This window comes from Ammospiza caudacuta, chromosome 5 (genome assembly GCF_027887145.1).
Source record: "Ammospiza caudacuta isolate bAmmCau1 chromosome 5, bAmmCau1.pri, whole genome shotgun sequence".
NCBI lineage: Eukaryota > Metazoa > Chordata > Aves > Passeriformes > Passerellidae > Ammospiza > Ammospiza caudacuta.
In genome coordinates this window covers 12,564,530-12,583,589 of record NC_080597.1, presented here as the reverse complement: position 1 = coordinate 12,583,589, position 19,060 = coordinate 12,564,530, and the positions used below count along the sequence as shown (strand labels likewise).

At 38.0% G+C, this 19,060-nt stretch overlaps 1 protein-coding gene across 1 annotated transcript in view; it reads left to right on the top strand.

Annotated features, from left to right (window-relative positions):
* The window catches only part of MTPN (myotrophin), a 30,348-nt gene extending 12,989 nt beyond the window's left edge, over positions 1–17,359 (top strand). The window contains exons 2-4 of the mRNA XM_058804977.1: positions 8,478–8,591; positions 9,542–9,625; positions 14,117–17,359. Of these exons, the coding sequence (XP_058660960.1) occupies positions 8,478–8,591; positions 9,542–9,625; positions 14,117–14,203 (285 nt within the window). The 3' untranslated portion in view covers positions 14,204–17,359. The remainder of the gene's footprint in view (positions 1–8,477; positions 8,592–9,541; positions 9,626–14,116) is intronic.
* The last annotated feature ends 1,701 nt before the right edge of the window (positions 17,360–19,060 follow it).

The window sequence follows — 19,060 nt, the reverse complement described above, 5'->3', positions numbered from 1 at the left end:
GTAATTCATACCTAAAGTAATTTCCTATTGGTAATCTCCAGGGACTGGAGTGTGAAAGTGCTAGCATGGATTTTGGTTGGCTAAATCAGTTTGTCTTGGCAAGAATGAAAGCTACTTCATGAAAGTCAGTGCTGCTTTTTAGACTCTGAGGCTGTTCTGGACTGATGGAATGTTCTGGGGTCACTGAAGTGAAGGCCTAAAGGGCAGACCAGGTGACTCTTTTTGTGCAGCAAGCTGCTATTCTATAATGCTGTCAGATTACTTCAGCATATTTTACAAAAATGCATCTCTTGGGTGTGTAGGTGTATTTCATTCCAGTTTGCAGTTAGGGTTGGCAGTGTGTGAATTGGTGCTTTAGGTGAGAACAAGGTTTCCAGAATGGAATCTGTACAGAATCCTTCCAGAGGCAAACTGAGGAGCAGGAAAACACTCTTGTTCAGGTCATATGGGAAATCTAGTACTTCTGCACATGAGCCCAAGGATTGTTTCAATAAAATTCCAATAAGTGAGAAAATTGGGGTAGTAGCAGTTGAGTCTTCATTGGTAAAACTCAGTCTGCTGAGTTGACTTTTTGTGTTTGAGCTCATAATCAGTTTTAGTTTATCTCAAATCTTCAAAGTTAATTGAAAACAGACTATTTGAGGTTCCAGTTCTGTGCTTGATCAACTGATTTGTGGAAGAAGAATTCAAAGGACAAAAGATACATTAAGTTCTGTTTCCATGATGAAAGGTCAGATTACTCTTTTCTGTGTTATTTCATAGAATCATAGAATGGTTGGGTTGGAAAGAACTTAAAACACCATCTAGCTCCAGCCTCCCTGACATAGACACAGACACCTTCCACTAGACCAGGCTGCTCAGAGCTCCATCCTCCCTGGCCCTGAAAACTTCCAGGGATGGGGCATCCACAGCCACCTGTTCCAGTGCCTCACCACCCCCTCAGTAAAGAATTTCCTCCTAATATCTCATCTAAATGTTTCCCAGAGCTGAACACAGCACTCCAGGCGAGTGAAGAGGGGCAGAACTGCCCTGCTGGCCCCATGGCTTTGGGGTCCAGGGTACATTTGGCTCTCAGGGATGTGTCAAAGCTTCTCATCCACCAACCACCCCCCAGTCCTTTTCCCCAGAGCAGCTCTCCATCCATTCTCTGCCCAGACTGTACCTGTGCTTAGCTCTACTTGTGCTGTTGGAATACAAATAAGATGGCACTGCAGCCTCTCTAAAGAGAAGAAGATCCTGCAGGGACCTTTCTTTAGAACTTGGAGCTCTCTTACATGAGAGCAGGAGAAATGCTGAGTGTTTTTCAATACTGCAGCTTGCATCTCGTGTCACATACTTTGAGGAATTTATAACAAATACTCTGAGTTACTGAGAAGGGGAAAGCAAAATGATCCACTGGAAGGAATCTAGAAACCTTGTACAAATATGCAGAGATGGAGGAGGTATGACAGCTGAAGTGCAATTGAAATTAGTTTGGAATCTGGAAGGCATAGGAAGATCTGTACCAACTGTTTTATGAAGTATAGGATCTACTGAAAAAATTATGAAAGCTTTTTTACCTCTAGTTTTATTGGTAGGTGAAGGATGCACAAGTTGATGTTATTAATTGTGGTACTTGGGTTTTTTGGGTTTTGTTGTTTGTTTTTGGGTTTTTTCCTTTTGGGAAGATTTTATAATTATCTTTAAGTGAAAAGGGCAGGATATAGAGAAGTTTGCTTAGCTGTGCACAGTGAAAGAGACAAAAGTTCCAGTTCAAATACAAGAAATTCTGATTAGGTGTAAGAGAAAAAATACTCCCTGTGAGGATGATCAAAATGAAAGGGCTTGTGCCTGGAGAACTTTTGGAATCCTCAGTCCTTGGAGGTCTGTGGAACTCAGCTGAGCAGCCTGATCTGATTGGACCTACATAAGAGCAAATGTTAGACTGCATAACCTCCAAAGTTCCCTTTCAGACTTAAATAGTCTGTAATGGCATGAGTCACTAGACTGACAAGCTTGTAGAATTAAACTCTCCTTATATTTTTAGATTATTAGTCAGATTTCAGAAGTGTGGTATTTAAGTTTTCCCTCATTTCCACCAGTGTTTATGACCCATGGATTAGATATATAAAAAACATCATGTTGTTTTTGCTGTTTGAGTATGGACTGAAGTTTGTGCTTGGCTGCCAATATTTCTGAGCTCAGTGTTATTTTAGAAATTGTAGAATTATTGACCTGTGTGTAGAAAATGGGTGTTTTTTTCATTTGTTTCTATGATATTGATTTTAGGGATTCTCAGTCAAGGTGTTTACATTTTCCTTACTAGAGATGTAACTTGGTTAGATGAGCCCCAGAGCTGCCATGTGGCAGCAGTAAACACTTGGAGACTCCAGGAACATACAACTGAAACAAACACAGGTTAAACAGTAAAGTGCTTTGGCTTATGTACTTAAAACACAACCATTTTGAGAATTTAAATAGAATGGCAAAAATAACTTAATGTATTTTCATTTTCAGAGTGTTTACCTGGTGTTTGTGGATTTTTGTGGAGTGGGAGAGTGGGGTTGTGGCTTTCTTTAAAAGTCTTTCCAGTGATGAATGAATCTGAAGAAAGTTATAGTAGAGAATGATGGAAGGGGCGTGAGCATGCTCAAGCTCGGAGAACATGAAATAGAGTGTTTGGGGAAGATTAAGTCATAATCAGTTCATCCACATACCCACTGTGGAAGTGCAAGATGGTTTTCTAAACTGTTTGAGTATATGGCTAATAATTTTTTCTACAGGTGTGATTTATCCAAGCTTGCTCTTCCTTCAGAAGACTAAGGAATAGATTGTTCTTAAGTGATTTCAGAGCTCAGTTATGTATGTTCCACTGCAAAATACAGCCAGCATAAACAAAGCCTGTGGAGAAAATAGTAAATATGAAGTTTTTGGTATTAGTATTTTCAATGTGCAGCAAAATAGTCAAAATATCTCATGCATAGGACTTAAACTTTTCTTTATAGAAAGAGGATTTTTTTACTCTTCCTCTTTCACACTGAGACAGCAAAGTTGTTGCTATGCTTAAAATGTCAGAGTTATCTAATACACTGTAAGGGTGGCCATCCCTTGTGCGCAAAGAGATGGAAGTAATGCAGCAGACTGTACAGTGAGTTATTTTCTTTCCTATTATAATGAAGACAGGAATTACACAGTAGCTCCTGCAAGAGGCTCCCCTGCCCTCTAAGGACATCAGACTGCATTTAGTCTGATTTCCTTCATTAAAACTGAAATGGAAGGAATGCATGAAAAGGGGAGATGCAGTTATTTTTGCATGATAAACACAGATGGGGATGTGGAGTTGTTTCTAAATCTGAAAGAGCATTTTAATGCCATAAGTATTACAGGCACTGCTCTACTAATACAGTTAACCTATGCAATAGGATTTAATGAGGCCACAATTGTCAGTTTCTATTCCTGTGGTAGCACTGCAGTGCAAATCCCAGCTACTAATTGCTGGTGTGTTCAGATGCCAAGTCATGGAACAGTTGAAGGAAATGATCAAATAAATTCTCACACTGATTAGTTCCCTCACTGAATTCATCATTCAGCCACTGATTCTGGTGCAGGGGTGGGAAGGGTCAAACTTTGGCTGGAAGTAGCAAGGCTGTTGCTGCCACACAGGAGAAAAGCTGGTGCTAAAGGGAAGGGTGAGCTGTGGCATTTGTAGCCTGGCAGTAATGTTCTAGAACAACACTTCTGACAAACCACAGTGCTCACGTGAACACCTGGCTCAGGTTTGGTTTCAGTTCCTGTGCCACTGCAAAATAAGCCTGTGCTTGAAGCACCTGGAGTGTGCTACAGGGTTAGGTTTAACCTAGATTAGGTTAATGGTGAAATTTAACCTAGATTAGGTTAAACTTGAGTTTAGCTCATTTGATGCTTCTGAAACTGGCAGGAGCTGGGAAAAGAGGGAGTTTTCAGATAAAGGGAGACCAAAGCAGGCATTGAATACAGCCTTGTGTAATAAAGGCTGCAGAAAGGCAGGGGCAGTTGAAGGATGGAGTCAGTTAGGTGTGGTTATTTAATCTCCCTGGAAAATAATGAGCTTCAGAACATGTACTTTATGACTAAACTTGTTCATTTGCATGGAGCTGATGTCATAATGTGCATTAGGGACAGAGTCAGCAAACTCTGGTTCATTCTTTTAACAAGAGCTGCAAAAGAAAAAGTAATTAAATTTGGCACAACTTATTCAGGGCAGCTTGGCTGTCAGGATCTCCTCTCTGAGCTCAGAAAGAAAGAGGGGAGCATAAAAATGGGATTTGGGGGTGGGTACCCAAGAAAAGCACAGACACGTCCCCAGGGTGTGCAGGGATGGAACTTAAAAAGCCAAAGCCTTGACTAGAGGTAAAGAAAAGGACATGAGATGTAACAAGAGATTTAGTGTAGGTATATTAGCAAGAGAAGGTAAAGCAAGGAAAATGTGTGAGAGAGAGGGTAATGAAAGAATCAGGTTCAAGAATAACTATTTTTGACAGTAGTCACTTAAGAAATTAGTTAGAACAGATGTTTCTATGGATTAAATTGCTCCATTACAGAAAGTGGGTGATAGTTGCATTCATAGGGTGTGCTGTAATGATTCCTACTCTTAGTTACTTAAAAAGCAAAGTTCATAAAAGTATTTGGAAGTGAGTTTCCAGTTTTTATTTTCTTGTCCTCCAGTGAAAAATTGAAAGGCATGTTTCAACTGACATTGATACCTTAAGATCTCCTAATTTAAAGTTCTTCTGTTAGCCATTTTAAGTGACTTTTTGAAATAGGGTATAAAAGTCTTCTGTGTCATCTTGCTTAGTAATTCGAGGCTTTTCTTTACTCATAATCAGATTTTAATAGAGGGGATTAAAGCAGATACCTGGGAACTGATGTTTCATGGGTGTAACGTGTTTTTAGTGCTAATACATAGCTGGTGCCCTGGGTCTTTGATCTGAAAAGAAAAATGTGACCAATGTGGTTTATGGCAGACTTAGCCTTAAATGGCTGACTGAGTAAGTTCAGTGTATTCTGGAAAGTCATTATAGAGGTGATCATGTCTTCTCTTTTGCCTGGGCAAGTTACTTTCTGAAGCTGTACAGAAATATTCGCACCATTGTTAGTGAATGTGTGGGTCTACACTAGAAAGTGAAAATAATCTTCTTTCAGGAGAAGCCTGACCTTTGACTGGAGCTACATTTTATTTTGAGGGTGATATGATTCCTTGATCCTGGCTTAATTTTATCTCCTCCAAATACACAGGTTAACCTCCTTGCTGCTCTGTTAGACTCTAGAAAATGGCAGAAGTCCCATAAAACTTCCTTGAAGAATCATTCTGTCACTTTTGGTCTTGTGCACAGCAGATTTTGCTCCTGTGGGTGTAAAGGAAAAATTAAGGTCCATTTTTTCAGTTGCTGTGGATTCTGACCATGCGCCTCTGTAGGAGATGGTGATTTTTAGTATAAACCCTTCAGCAGCTTCATTTCAGCCCACCAATATATTGGTTGCTTTGCTGTCTCAGAGTTCTGTATTGAGAATCATCACCTCATAAGATTGCTGTTCATAACATTCTTTATGGCATGTTTGGCCAGTATGACTCAAAACCACACTAAATTTGGAAAACTTGATGCAGAGGTAATATTTTTCTTTGAGTCTTTACTTGTGTGCTGTTTCCTGCACCAACCTCTGACAGGGCCTGAGAGACCACTTCATCTCATCGTGTTGGTATAATCAGCCACACCTTCACCAGAGCTGTCTCATTTATGAGGCAGGGGCTCAAGTCTTTATCTTATGCCTAAAGATTTAGTTCCAACCCCCCTGCATGGCAGGGGCACCTTCCACAAGACCAGGTTGCTTAAAGCCCCATCCAGCCTGGCCCTGAGCAGGTGGATTGGGACTTGATACTTAAGTCAGCTTCAGTGTGTACTCCTCTACTGTGTAATGTGCCATTATAAAATATGCCCAAAAATGGAAATTAAAGATGAACTAAAGGTGAAATAAATGCTATTTTTACATTTTATTAATAGTACAATATATAGTTTATTTTCACACCCCAGTGGATTGTCTTGCACCCTTCTCTGGGTTTTCACACCTCACTTTGGAAAACACTGCTTGTCCTACAGAGAGATGCCCTAGGCAATACAAATAGGAGACCTAAAGACCTGAGAAAAATTACCTGTGAAGAGTCCTGCAAGTTTTTATTTAATGTATATGTGTTGGTGACTGCATTTGAAACAAGTGGTTTTGCCGGAGTTTGATCCCTGCATGTTAAATGCATTGGTTTATCTTTCCTTCCTAATTCTGTATTTCTTGGACTGGGAGTAGGAAAGGCCAGTTAAAGCTTCATGACATTCAGTGGTCTGTTTTACAGTGGCTTTTCAAACCTGTGAAACAACTGGATGTTTGACTTGGTTTATTGCAGAATATAGGAGTTCTTGGTTTCATTTAATTTTTGTAACTTAGGTGATGTCTGTGTTCTGTTAATTCAGACTAAAATGTTCTGATGTTTGACTTGGAATATTAATGATACGTGTTCTCAGTCCCAATATTCAACACCATGTAATCTGTGTTTGAGACATTTTTATTTGCAAACCTTTTGCTAGGTACTCCCCTATAAACAAGTTTTCATCATCTTTATGGGTATCTTAAGAAACTAGGAGTTTGGATATTTTTTTTTTCCTTCTGAAAGCTCATCATCCAGCAGGAATTTATTCCACTGCCAGCTTAGGGAGAGAACAGAGGAACTTTGTTTTATGTTTTAAAAACAAAAGAAAAATTACTATCGTATAAGCCAGTGAGCCAAATAACATTTATAAGCTTAAGAAAGTGAGAGCTTTGCTGGACTGTCCTAATCTTGAGAAGTGATGACTCTAACTGTCCTTTGGACTGTGAACTTTATGGCTTGACTATGTGCAGTCCCAGGAGTTAGCTTGCCTACCCTTCTCCCATGCTCCTTTACTTGCTGTGTTCTTGGCATGTGTCAGGCTTTACAAGCGTTTTTGGAAATTTCTTTTGGTTTGGGTTGGTTATTGTGTAGCTTTCATGTGGTTGGCTTCTCAAACCTGTGCACCCAATCCCTAATGTATCAGCAAACATGATGGGTTATGTAAATGCCAGTTGTTTTAAAATTATGGGAAGAGTCCATGTGCAAATAAAAGTATGGGTAGAGTTTAATGTTCAACATAAGTATATTGCTTCTTTATGTGCTTTCCCAGACTATTTATGTGCTCTTAGCCTACTTTGATCTGGGTGGTTTTTTTTTAATTGGGAACTTAATTGTCAATGAAATTCAGCAAATGAGAAACTACATCACAATACTATCTGCTACAAGGGTATATGATGAATAATTGAATATTCTGTTTAGAAGAGAGGAGAATAACGAGGTCATCTTGTTATTTGACTAGTAGTGTAAAACTCTGATTATACAGAACATCAAAAGCAGAATAAGATTTCCTTCTGGCAATCTTCCCTTCCATTCTTAGAAGGGAAATAATGTCTAGAAGATGTATGTCAATCCCTCTATTCTGTGCATTTTCCAAAACTTTGGGACAGGAGTGGAGGAACTGCAGGGGCTCTATAGAGAAGTATGAATTGGTGCTTCTGATAATTTTTCTGTGGAGATACAGGGCTTGAGGTATGATGCAAAATTCAGCCACTTCCTAAAACACTAAGTTTCCCTGCACATAAGAACAAGAAGCCACTTACCACACAGCTTGTCTCTAGCTGGTTTCCAGTAACTTCTTGTCACTAAGGAAGGGCAGTAAATCAGTTTATCCTTAGTTGCACAACCCAAGGTGAGGAAACAAAGCTGATTAGGTACTCAGTAAATTAAATTTTGTTTACGCCTTAAGAGATGTCTCAATCCACTCGTATGAGAGGCATTAGAGTACAACTTCCTGTGGCCTGATCTGCTTGACTCTTCAGACTTGTTTGTATCATGTAGAATTGGCAAGTGCTATTTAAAAAACAGGGTGGACAGTTTCATAATTGGGTTTTAAATTATGGATGGCCTGGACTCACTTGCTGGTAGTTATGATGCTGACTTACTTCTATGCAGCTGGTTTGTCATTATGCAAAGCTCCAGTATTCATAGAAGCAGATAAAGGAACTTAGGCAGATAATTATGATCCTAGTTGTGGGGCAAGAGAAGCAAAATGAGCCAAGAGGAGCATTATGTACAAGCTCTAATGATTTTTTTTTTTTAATTGGTTTGGTTTTTTAAATCGAGTTACCTAGCGCACTTGTACCTTGTGTGCAGCGACACCTGAGATGCAGTACAGAAAAAGGGATCAATATTGTCTTATAGTCATAAGTGCAGATGTGAGGGAATAGAAATTGAACTACTTAATTTTCATTTTTCTTGGGCAGTGAGTGGAATATTTGGGCAGAACATTCTTCAGCATGTTTAAAGGTGTTGGATTTCTGTCAAGCTCTTCCTCTTGTGTTAACTCTAAAATTTTGCTGATGAGATTATGTTTATTTTAAAGGGTGAAGATGTCAACCGGACACTCGAAGGTGGGAGGAAGCCTCTTCACTATGCAGCAGACTGTGGCCAGCTTGAGATTCTGGAATTTTTGCTCTTGAAAGGAGCTGACATTAATGTATGTATTATTGTATTTGCAAATGGGTCCTAAAGTCTTCCCCCACACACCAAAGAGATTGGTGTAAGTGCCTAAATGGTCACTGAATGATCTAAATCAGACTAAACAATTTGATGCATTTCAATATATTTGAGAGGTGGGATTCTAGAGGTTAGAAGTTCACAGTTATGCTTATTAAATGTTTTAATTCTCTTTGGATACACTGAAAAAAAGTGTGTCTCTTTTTTGGAGGCATTCTTTCTTATTTAAGACATTTTGTTGTATCTTGACATGCATGGTTTCTTGTTTTGAAAAGATTTGACTAAGCTATATCAGCCCTCCAGAAGTTAAGTTCCTAAATACTTTAACCATACACCCCAAATGTTGACAAGCCTTAGAATGCTTGTCCAAAAGTTAACATGTACGACATCTTAGCTTTAGTTCATAACAAAAATGCCAGGATTTTGCTCCTGGATGTCTGGGAAGATTATCTCTTCCTTAGGAATTTTCCTAGCTGGGGAAGAGTTAAAAATAGCATTTCAGTTGTTCCATTTCTTACTCTTTCCAGGACTGTAGTTTAGAGAGAAGACAGCCAAAAGAATATTCCAGCCAAAACTGTTTTGTGAAGTGATGCTGCCTCTGAAATGGGAAAATTAGGAGTAGTGTTTTTAAATTGGGCAAAATTTGTCAGCTAAACTGCACAATTGGCCTAAAATTATGGACAAGCTTTGTGATACCTTGAAGTATTGTGGAAGACATATCTTGCTATTACCTCTTTTTAAAATTATAACTTTCCTGTATTAAAAAAGAGGTAAAAATTCCTATGGAATGCATTTCTGGCTAATATTCTTAAATTTTTACTTCCTTACTGTTTTTTACTTCCTTGCTGATTAAAGAAAATTAAAAAGTTCTGTGAAACATTATAATGCTGTATGAAATTGTCCTTCAAGTAACTGTATCTCAATTTGCAGGCTCCAGACAAACACAATATCACACCACTCCTATCAGCAGTCTATGAGGGCCACGTTTCCTGTGTGAAATTGCTTCTGTCAAAGGTGAGATAGGAATGTTTTGAACAAGTTATCCATTAGCAAAGCATATTACTGGGATTTTTTTTTTTTGCATTAAGATTATGATGCTCCAGATGATATATTCAGAGCATCAAACAGATGCTAAAACAGGGAGGGTACTCTGATCATGGTGAAAGATAATTGAAAGTTGAAGGATTTCTGTTGTGTAGCAAAAGTAACAGTGACCATAAGAGTACTGTGGGCTCCAGCTAAAGAGCAGAGCTGCAAATCAGTGAGGGGGGAAAAAATGCATTCCTTCAGTGGATTTGGCTTTGGCAGCTGTTTAAATGCTTCATGTGATGCAGTCTCTGCTGTGAAGTTGCTCAGAGGTGTGGTTTCCCTCGACTCTTGCCAGATGACCGAGAACCCATCTGGGTTGGCAGAGGGAGGGGAAATAACAGTAGTGAGCCAAGCTTTCTCTGTCCTACAGCTTGTAAATTTTGTCCTGAGGAGAATAAGCTTAATCTGTCTCTGTTTGCACTTCGATTTGTATTAGAAAAGTGATCAATTTTACCAAGCCAGTAGTTAATTCAAGCAATCTTTTTTCTCCATTCACATACACTCCTTCTTGATTACACTTAAATCATTTGGCCAAAGGAATTCTTTCCTTGTAATACTTTCATATGCCACTTCCAGGGTAAAGTTTTCCTTAACTGCCTTAATGCTGCATGAATTTCACTTAACTTTGATCTTGTCTGATACTAGTTATGCTTTTTTGTAAACAAATGCAGTGACTCTTAATTTACAATTCAAATGGTGTGTCCAACTTGCTTAAATTTATTCTGAGGATTGATCCTTTATTTAGGATCGTCAAAAAATAAGGTATCCTTTATCCCATGTTGATTTATTTCCATTTCTGGTATGGAGGGTTTTCCAGCCTAGATTAGTTCAAATAATAAATTACATTCAGATTTCTTCATGCAGAGTTAAATGTTGATTGCTCCCATTTACATGGGCTAGCTGATAAAATATTTATAAACAGGAAGTTGGTTTATCAGCTCTGTCTGAGGCAGGGCTTATGTGTAGAGATTGTTCTGTCTCTTAGCACAGTTATTTTATGAACCTTGTTTAAACATTAGTTTAATCATGCCTTGTTTGTACCATAGTCATATGTTCTTTGGTAGCAGATACCTGGGAATCAGGAGTCAGCCCTTACTGAAAGATCTGAAAATTCCTGACTGTTTAATGTTCTTCCCAGTTACTCAGCCAAATTCTCCATTGCTTTGTGTGGTGAATGGACTGTGGAGGTGTTGGAAACCTTTTATGTGAGACTCTCAAGCTACTGATGGGAGGAGGAGGAGTATTTCAAGAAATGGTTCAGACATTGATCCCTGGTTTTCTTTAATAATTTGGTGTTTGATTTGTAATGTAAAAAGTTTTGATTTTTTTAGTGTCAGAGAAGCCAATATGTTAAAATAGACAATTAACAGTTTTGAAAGCTTAGAGAATGAGGGCTATTGCATAGGATGCAACAAACTTCATCCATTTGTTCAACTTCCAAAATAGTTCTGCTTTTGTTTTACAAGAAATATCCTGTTAAGCTGGGCAGTTTAGCCCCTTTTTTCTTCTCTGACAGTGGCAAAAGGAAGAGCTGTGAGTATGACCACATCTGCTCACTCATTTCCCTCATTCATGGTTGCTGTACTGGGGATTTCAGAGGTGTGTGCATCTGTCCCCTGTTCAGGAATGTTGGCAGATCTGTTGGCCATGACTTCATCCATGTACTTGTTGAACAAGAAGACATCTGCCTCTGTTGTGTCATCTGGCAACTCTTTTTAGCAGTTTGCTGCTTGCTGTGTAAACCAGTCTTCTCCCAGCTTCGTTTAGTGCCCCCAGTTCTGGTTTCACAGTTTGGTGGGAGCTCAGCTCTCATCATGGCTTCTGTCCTTGTTGCTTTGGGTTTTTTCCAGAGCTGCAGCTGGAGCCAAGTAGCTCATGTGTGGCTCTCAGAGCCTGTTTAACATTTGTGCTTTGCCTGCTGACTTAAGTGGGCAAACATCCTTGTTTGTTATTACCCTGCCCAGGAGAGAGGGTTTATATTTATTTGTGTATGTGTATTTTCAGAGTAGAACATAACACAAATATTAGGAACTTTTTACTTTGGGGAAGTGGAGAATACTATGAAATCATTGTACTTCCATGAGTTTTTTAATAAAGTTGCTTCCAGGCAGTGTTGTACTTCTACAAATTAAAGTCCTCTTGACCTGACCTTTATTGTTTCCTTCTCTTTTTATTGAATGTAGGCAGGAGTCTTTCTGTCTAGCTAATGGCCAATTTTCTAAATTTATTAGTACTGAGTTTAATAAACGGTGTCCTCCTTAGGTAGTCATGACCCTCTTATCCTACATTCAATAAAGCTGGTTTAGAAACACAGGTCTTGAATGTCAATAATTCTTCTGAAGTATTTTTCTGAGGGGGGAGAGCAGTCCTATGTTAAGATTGAAACCTCTCTTTATTCTTCAAAGTTACCCCAGTTAACTGTTATCTTTGGTACCCTAAGTGCTGGTACATTGGTGGAGAGTTTTATGAATTAAAGTTCTTTAAATTCTGTCAGGTCAATTATTCGATAGTTCCATTTTTCTTCAAATCAGGATTTTCCATCAATGAACAGCTTTGAAGCCTTCTTGATTTCCACGCAGATTTTAATCTGAGTGCTGTCTAAACAGTAGAAATAATCAACACCTGCAGAAGAAGCTATTTGTACTCTTATTTGCCTTTCTTTTCCCTGGACAACTAAGATTACAAGTGTTGTATACCTGCTAAATCTCTTGGGGTTCTCTTAGGGGAAAAATAAATGTTTTACAAGCCGTGTTCCCATGGTTTCAGCCCAAGTGTGTCTTTGCAGTAACCAAACTGTCATTTGTTGGGAACAGGCTAATTCAGCTCATGTTCATATGCCAGAGAACTGCAACATCCTTGTACTGTTTGGGCCAAGGATGTTACACAGTGATAGGAGAGACAAAATACTAAAAATTGCTCCTGTCACTGGAGTGAGCTCAATGCATCTCTTGCACTGAGAGTCTCTAGGGGCCACAAGGAAGATGAGCAGCTCCAAGAGGATCAGTTTGGCCAGTGGACCACAAGACTGGCAGTGCTGCCATAAAAACCACTGCAAAACCATCTTTTTCAAATGGCAGGTTGAGTACATTCAAGTAAAGAGTGTACAAATTTCAGAGAGGGAAATATGCTGCATTGTGAAAAGTAGCATTGGTAGCACATCACAGTGGGATCAGATCCAGTTTATTAGACTGTTAGAGAAGTTTAGGGAACTGAGAGTTGTCTTGGGAACAGACATGGTATTATGTATGGAAGTTCAGTGGGGATTTGTGTGTTTAATTAGTGAAGAAACTATGGAAATTCTAGGTACGTTATGTCCTTAAACTCTTCAGTGTCCTTAATAGTAAATAACAATCTTCCTTGTAATTGAGAAGGGATTTGTACCTACTCTGTGGAGAGCTTATGCATAAACTGAAGACAAGCCTCTGCTGTACACACTTTTGACAAAATGTGTTTGTACCCAAAGTGTTTTTCCTGTCATTTTCAAGTGAGATTTGCATATCATCTTGCAGAGTTGTTCTGAAATCAGTCCTGTGATCTCTAATAACTTTTGTCCCCTTATTTAGCTACCCTGTTTACAGTTTAGCCTGTTTTCCCTTTCATGAATGTGATTACACAGTGCTCAAAGCAAACATGACTAGTTAATCACTCTGTTTCCCTTCTTTTGTTCTCCTCCCATAAATCTGGCACAGTGCTTGTGCTTACTTGCAGCAGTTTATTCTAATTCTTTGATTTATCCAGTTGGTGCATTATCCTCCAATTTATCCACTTGGTGCATTATCCTTCATTTTCCTGTTGCCTCCCTGTTCTGTTTGGTTGCCTTTTAAGTGTAGATGTAACTCTTTCAAAACAAACCTGAGCGGTTTTGGACTTGGAATGATTTTGTGGTGGTGTTTTTGTGATATATCAATAAGGACTTTTTTTTCAGAATGGAAGAGAAGCACAATCCTTGATGAGTATGGTCATTTTATGACATAGAACTAATATAGTATGATTTGTTAGTAAATCAGTTCTTTCAGGTATTACCTGTGTAATTTAGCATGTGAGAGCTTCTTGCACTGTAGATTTTGTAGAAGTGTGTAACACTGAATTTTTGCTTTTGTAAGAGTAGTAGTTGCTGGAAATAAGAAATGCATCTAAGATTAACTGATAATTTGTTTGACTTGCAACTTTCTGTGTAACAAAAATTGTGGCTTTTTTCCTTATTTTTAAATGACCAAGTTGGAAACTCAGATTAGCTGCATGCTGAAAAGTTCTGTACATAAATCTTGTCTGGTTGGTTTCTGAATGAAAACAAGGCACTGCAGTGAAAAGCTGTATGTAATCAATATAATGATTCAAATTTTGTATCTTTTGACACAATTTGTACTGATTTAGCCTGGCTTTATGAACTGACAGTCCTTCCCATTGTGTTTCCAGGGTGCTGATAAGAGTGTGAAAGGCCCAGATGGACTAACTGCCTTTGAAGCCACTGACAACCAGGCAATCAAGACTCTTCTTCAGTGATGGATGGACTGATATCTTAAATGTCTCTCCTGTGGCCTCACACTGCTGCCTGTCTGTCACTCTTTGCATCTTCCAGCTTCTTCAGCTAAATACTTTGGGGGGAGGGAAATTCTTTATGAGTTAGTTAGGGGCTTCTATCAAAGATAATCGGGTTGGAGAGGGTTGAAAAGTATTATGAGCAGTGTCCCTCTAGGACTTCTTTCCAGTGCACAATCTCTTCCCATTTCTAGTGAAAATGGAAGAAGGAAGACAGATCATGCTGAATATTTGGCTTGTAAGCCTCCTAGATTAGTACTAAGATTTTTTAGATGGATGGAAGTACTTCCTTTAGATGGAAGTACTGTACTATGTACCTGAAACTAATTGTGAAGGGGACAATAGTCCCATGCTCCTAGTGTCTGCCATAATCTGAAGTGTAGTAATTTAGGTGGCTGGGTTGCTCTTCTCTCTTCTCTCTCACTGGGTAGCTTTATTCTTCTTCTGCCTAAAGCTTTTGTTGCAGTTTTGAGGACTTTTGATACTAGTTATTGGAGCTGTTCTTTATATTGACTAATTGGATGTCACACTAATGTTTTCTGACTCTTGAGCAAACCAAGAAAGACCAGCTGAGGCATGGTGGTGTTACACTCCATAATATCTGCCAAGGTACTTTTGGATGCTTGAATTTGAAGGCTTTCTATCCCATATTTGTTTCAGTCCAGGACAGACATTTTAAGTAACTACTTTTGAGAGAGACATCAAAATTTCACTGTAGTTTTTTTTCCAAAAGGAATGTAAGATGAAATTTCTTTACTCACCACATCAGCATAAAATTCCTGGACACGTGTGAAAGCTCCAGGCTGTTTGGTACACAAGGATAATCAAGGCAAATGTGGAAAATGAACAGTAGTTATTTAGCCATTCAGATCAGCTGAATATTGTTGCTAAACTTTTCTGGTAAACATAGAACCTTTCTAAGTTCAGATGTAGAAGCAGGAAGATGTACAAGCAGAAGTCTTAACTTGCTCTAACTACTACAGAATTTTTTTAAACTGTGCATATCTTCAAATGAGTGTTTCATTGTCAAATGGACGAACCTCTTAAATTCCATTAAGGCATGAGGCTTGTTCTGGAAGCTCCCAGTGTGACCATACCACATTAACCATTGACTTTTAGATAAGATTTACTATACTAGTATGACAGTCTTGAACATTGATGGGAAGGCATTCAATGATGTTGTAGGCACTCCTGTCACACCTTGTGGTCCTCAGGAATATCTGAGCTGCTGGCTTTCATCCTGAAAACTTTCATTAGACTCCTGGTTCACTTAAAACTGAGTAACAGGCTCTATTCCACAAACTCTACATCTTCCTCTCTCTTGAAATACAGATTTCAAACTTTCTGGTAACAAACAGAGTACAGAAAAACAAATGTATATAATATAACTTCTCATGAATTCTTTTAAAAAATAGCTGATATTATTTTGGTATCACTGTTGAGAGGATATATAGAAGTAGACTGGTGACTACCACTCGTATTTAATGGAGATTTAGTTTTACTTGAATAAACTTGCATATTAGGATTGAATGTCTCGGATATGAAATGCATTGCATTGAGAGTGTAAAGTGAGAGCAGGAACTGATTTACATCTACACATAGCAAAGGAAAAGCAGTGGAGAAAACAATCAACTCTGGCCATAAACTGCACAGTGCAATTATTCTGTTTCTTGGAGATAGATGGCAAGGAAGAACAGAAGGTTGGAAATCAGTAATAAATCAATTGATGAACTGCTGATAAAAGAACAAGAATATCTGGTGAACAATGCTTTTGATAACTATTTATAAGAGGACTCTTTAATCTTATCTCTGATCAGTGCTGGATTGTCATGTCATTGTAATAGTGTGAACACAGACTATAGGTTTAACTCTTCATTCAGCTATGAAAGTAACAATCTTTGGCATCAATTTGCCTCCATATTATGCTATTAAATACTTAGCTATTCAAATACTAGTCTAGAAAACTGCAATCTGTTTTTACGTGGAGAACTTGATTATTCAAGTTTTTTGTGTTGATTAGTATCAAGTTGTCTGGCCATAGTGGTTTTGTATTTTTGTTTTTTTTTTTTTTTTCTTCTTCTGTATTCTTTCCTGCCCTTCCCTTTAAACTCTCATTTAAGTGAGCAAAGAAACACCATCTTTGTACTAACTCTTCTGGAGATTCACTGAGGCAATTTTGCCTCCCTTTTTCTACAATTATGGGGACACCTTATTTTTTCTTACTTCACCCTGGGGGGGAAAAAGAAGCAAACAGACTTCAGTGAGTCAAGTGTTAATTTGGCTGTAATATATACCCAAGCTGCCTTTTGAGAGAGTTAAAAAGATGGCATTTAATGTTTTAATGTTTGGCTTTTAAAGAAGAAATACTTTTATGCTTTTTGCACTACATAACAGGTGTTTAATCATTTTGCCCAGGATTAAAAAAAAAAAAAAAGGTAAAAACAAAAGCTTATACATTTGTAATTGTCTCAAGACTGGGCTTGTTCATTTGTTTCTTTCTTGTTAGCTATTTTGTGAAAAATAATGGGTGGCTTCCTCTATCTTTGAGTAGGTCCTAACTAGATAAAAATACCAAACTGTAAATTATTTTTCATTCTATAAACAGAATTTAAATACTTTGTCAGACTGGAATTGCATATACTTGGAAATCCACTCTGTTCTTAAACCTTTTCCTTTGAAATTTGTGCTGAATAAGTTATAAACTTAAGTATATTTTCAATTTTGTACCCTCTGCTCCCTTTTTCTTACAGGGAGCAAATGAGAAAAGGAGTACAATAGTTAAATGGAACTGAACATAACATTGATTATTTGTAGAAGAGGCTGGCAAGAATAGAGTGTCCTAGGTCAAGCAATTGCAGTGTTGCATGCAAAATTTCAAAACAAACTTGTCTTAATTATATTTTGTAAATGGATAAACAATCATCTTTCTACGCAGTGACAGAAGAAAAATTAGTGCTCTGTGCATTTTGATATTTGACTTTCTCTTTTCACCATTGTTAACTGTTTTGACACAGTTGGGTTCATCATTATCATGGTTCATAGACATCAGAATGCTAAATGATACTGTATTTTTAAGTTTGTGTTGCAAGAATGAATGGAATAAACTTGAATTGTGCGATATGAGAATTTGGAGTTTCATTTCTTTTTCTATTCCTGTGTTTTATTAACCTCAGGCTACAACTTTTTATTTGCCTCAAAGGGATCTAAGTTCCAGCTCACATGTACAGTGATTAAACTGTTTAGCTGCTGCTTATAAGAAACATGGAATGGAAGCTGCTTTGAAAACTAAATATATAATGTTCTTTGTGGTTGTTTTAGGGGGTTTTAAAGTACACTCATTTAAAGGGGTTTTGATAATTTTTGTGGCCTTGTAGTCTTGCTTTTCCTGTTTAAATGGTTAAGGTTGAAGATCTTCTATTCATGTTAAATTCTAAGAGACAGTCTGTACAGAGAGGAATGTTCCTTCTATTACCTGTGAAGACTGAAGCAAATTGCTTTCTCCTTCATCAAAGAAATTGAAAACAGTTATTAACAGAAATCGCAGCTGTGAAGTATGAATAAAATTGTATAGAAATGTTTATTCATTATTCTTGTGACATCTTTGCAGTGACTTTGTCAGGACTTCCTTTTTTAACTTTGCTTGTCAGTAGAGATTTGACTCTAATTGCCTGAAGTGTTTGATATGATTTATTTTTAAATAGACACTTATAAAGAAAAGTACAGGAAGATGTGTCAAAGTAGAAGAACTATAAATATCAAAAAAATATTTCAAAATAAATTAAATTTTTCTGGTTTTCTCTGCTAAACTTTGAAAAGTTTACAGAACTTCTCTTGCTGTAGGCACAACCTTACAGTCAAATATTGGAGAGAACAAGTGTGTGTTCACTCTGAATACCAAAGCAGTTCAAATGTAATGGCCAATGGCAACTGATGTGTGTGGGCTTCAGTTCTTGTGTTCATATTACTGATTCTTTGTTCTGTGAGTGTTTTTGGTGTGACTTTGGGGCTTTTTTTAATGGGCAGTTTTTCTACAGGAGGAATATTCTCAGTTCAAAATGCAGATTTCTTTCACTTCCATTCCTCAGTGACTGGCAAACCAAATTCATCTATGCAGGTAAAGAGTCTCTAATATTTATCTGTCTATGGCTGGTCTTTTGAAAGAGAATGGTTTCCCATGCAAAAGGATGTTGGGCCATGAAAAGAGTTTTTTTCAATTGCACCACTTGATTGTTTCTCTCAGTTTGGAGAACACTATACTCTCAGAGCTCTCCTCAAAATATTTATGTTTTTTCTCATGATGTGACATCTGGAAACAGCTTTCAACTCTAAGCTATGCCATAAACTTCCTAGATGAGTGTTTGAAAAGCACTTGGTTTCATGCAGTGCCTTCAGAGTCCTCAAACCCATGCAATTTCTGTTTGCTTGGAAGTAAATGAACATTTTTTCCTAGGATGAGGGCTCTTCTCTTCCCACCTTAGCAGTCAAAACAATGTTTTCTAATTTTAAACCTGGAAGTGTTGCATTTAAATACCATTGCTTGCTATTGTGACCTAATGTTGTTTTGGAGAGCCTTCTTTTAAATAGAAATCCCGGAGTCTCTTGTGTCTTCACTCTTCAGGTGGTGTTGGGAGAACACCTGAGTGCACCTCTCCACTCTCCCATGTCCTGAATGTCTCTGGGGTGGGTGCACTGCAGGCTGCCACAGAACACAGGATTCTTCTGTGCTTTTCAGTCACTCCTTGTTTACTACACAATTTTGCAACGTTTCAAAATTAAGAATAGAGGCTTTCATGCACTGAGGTTCATCTCGTGGCCATTCAA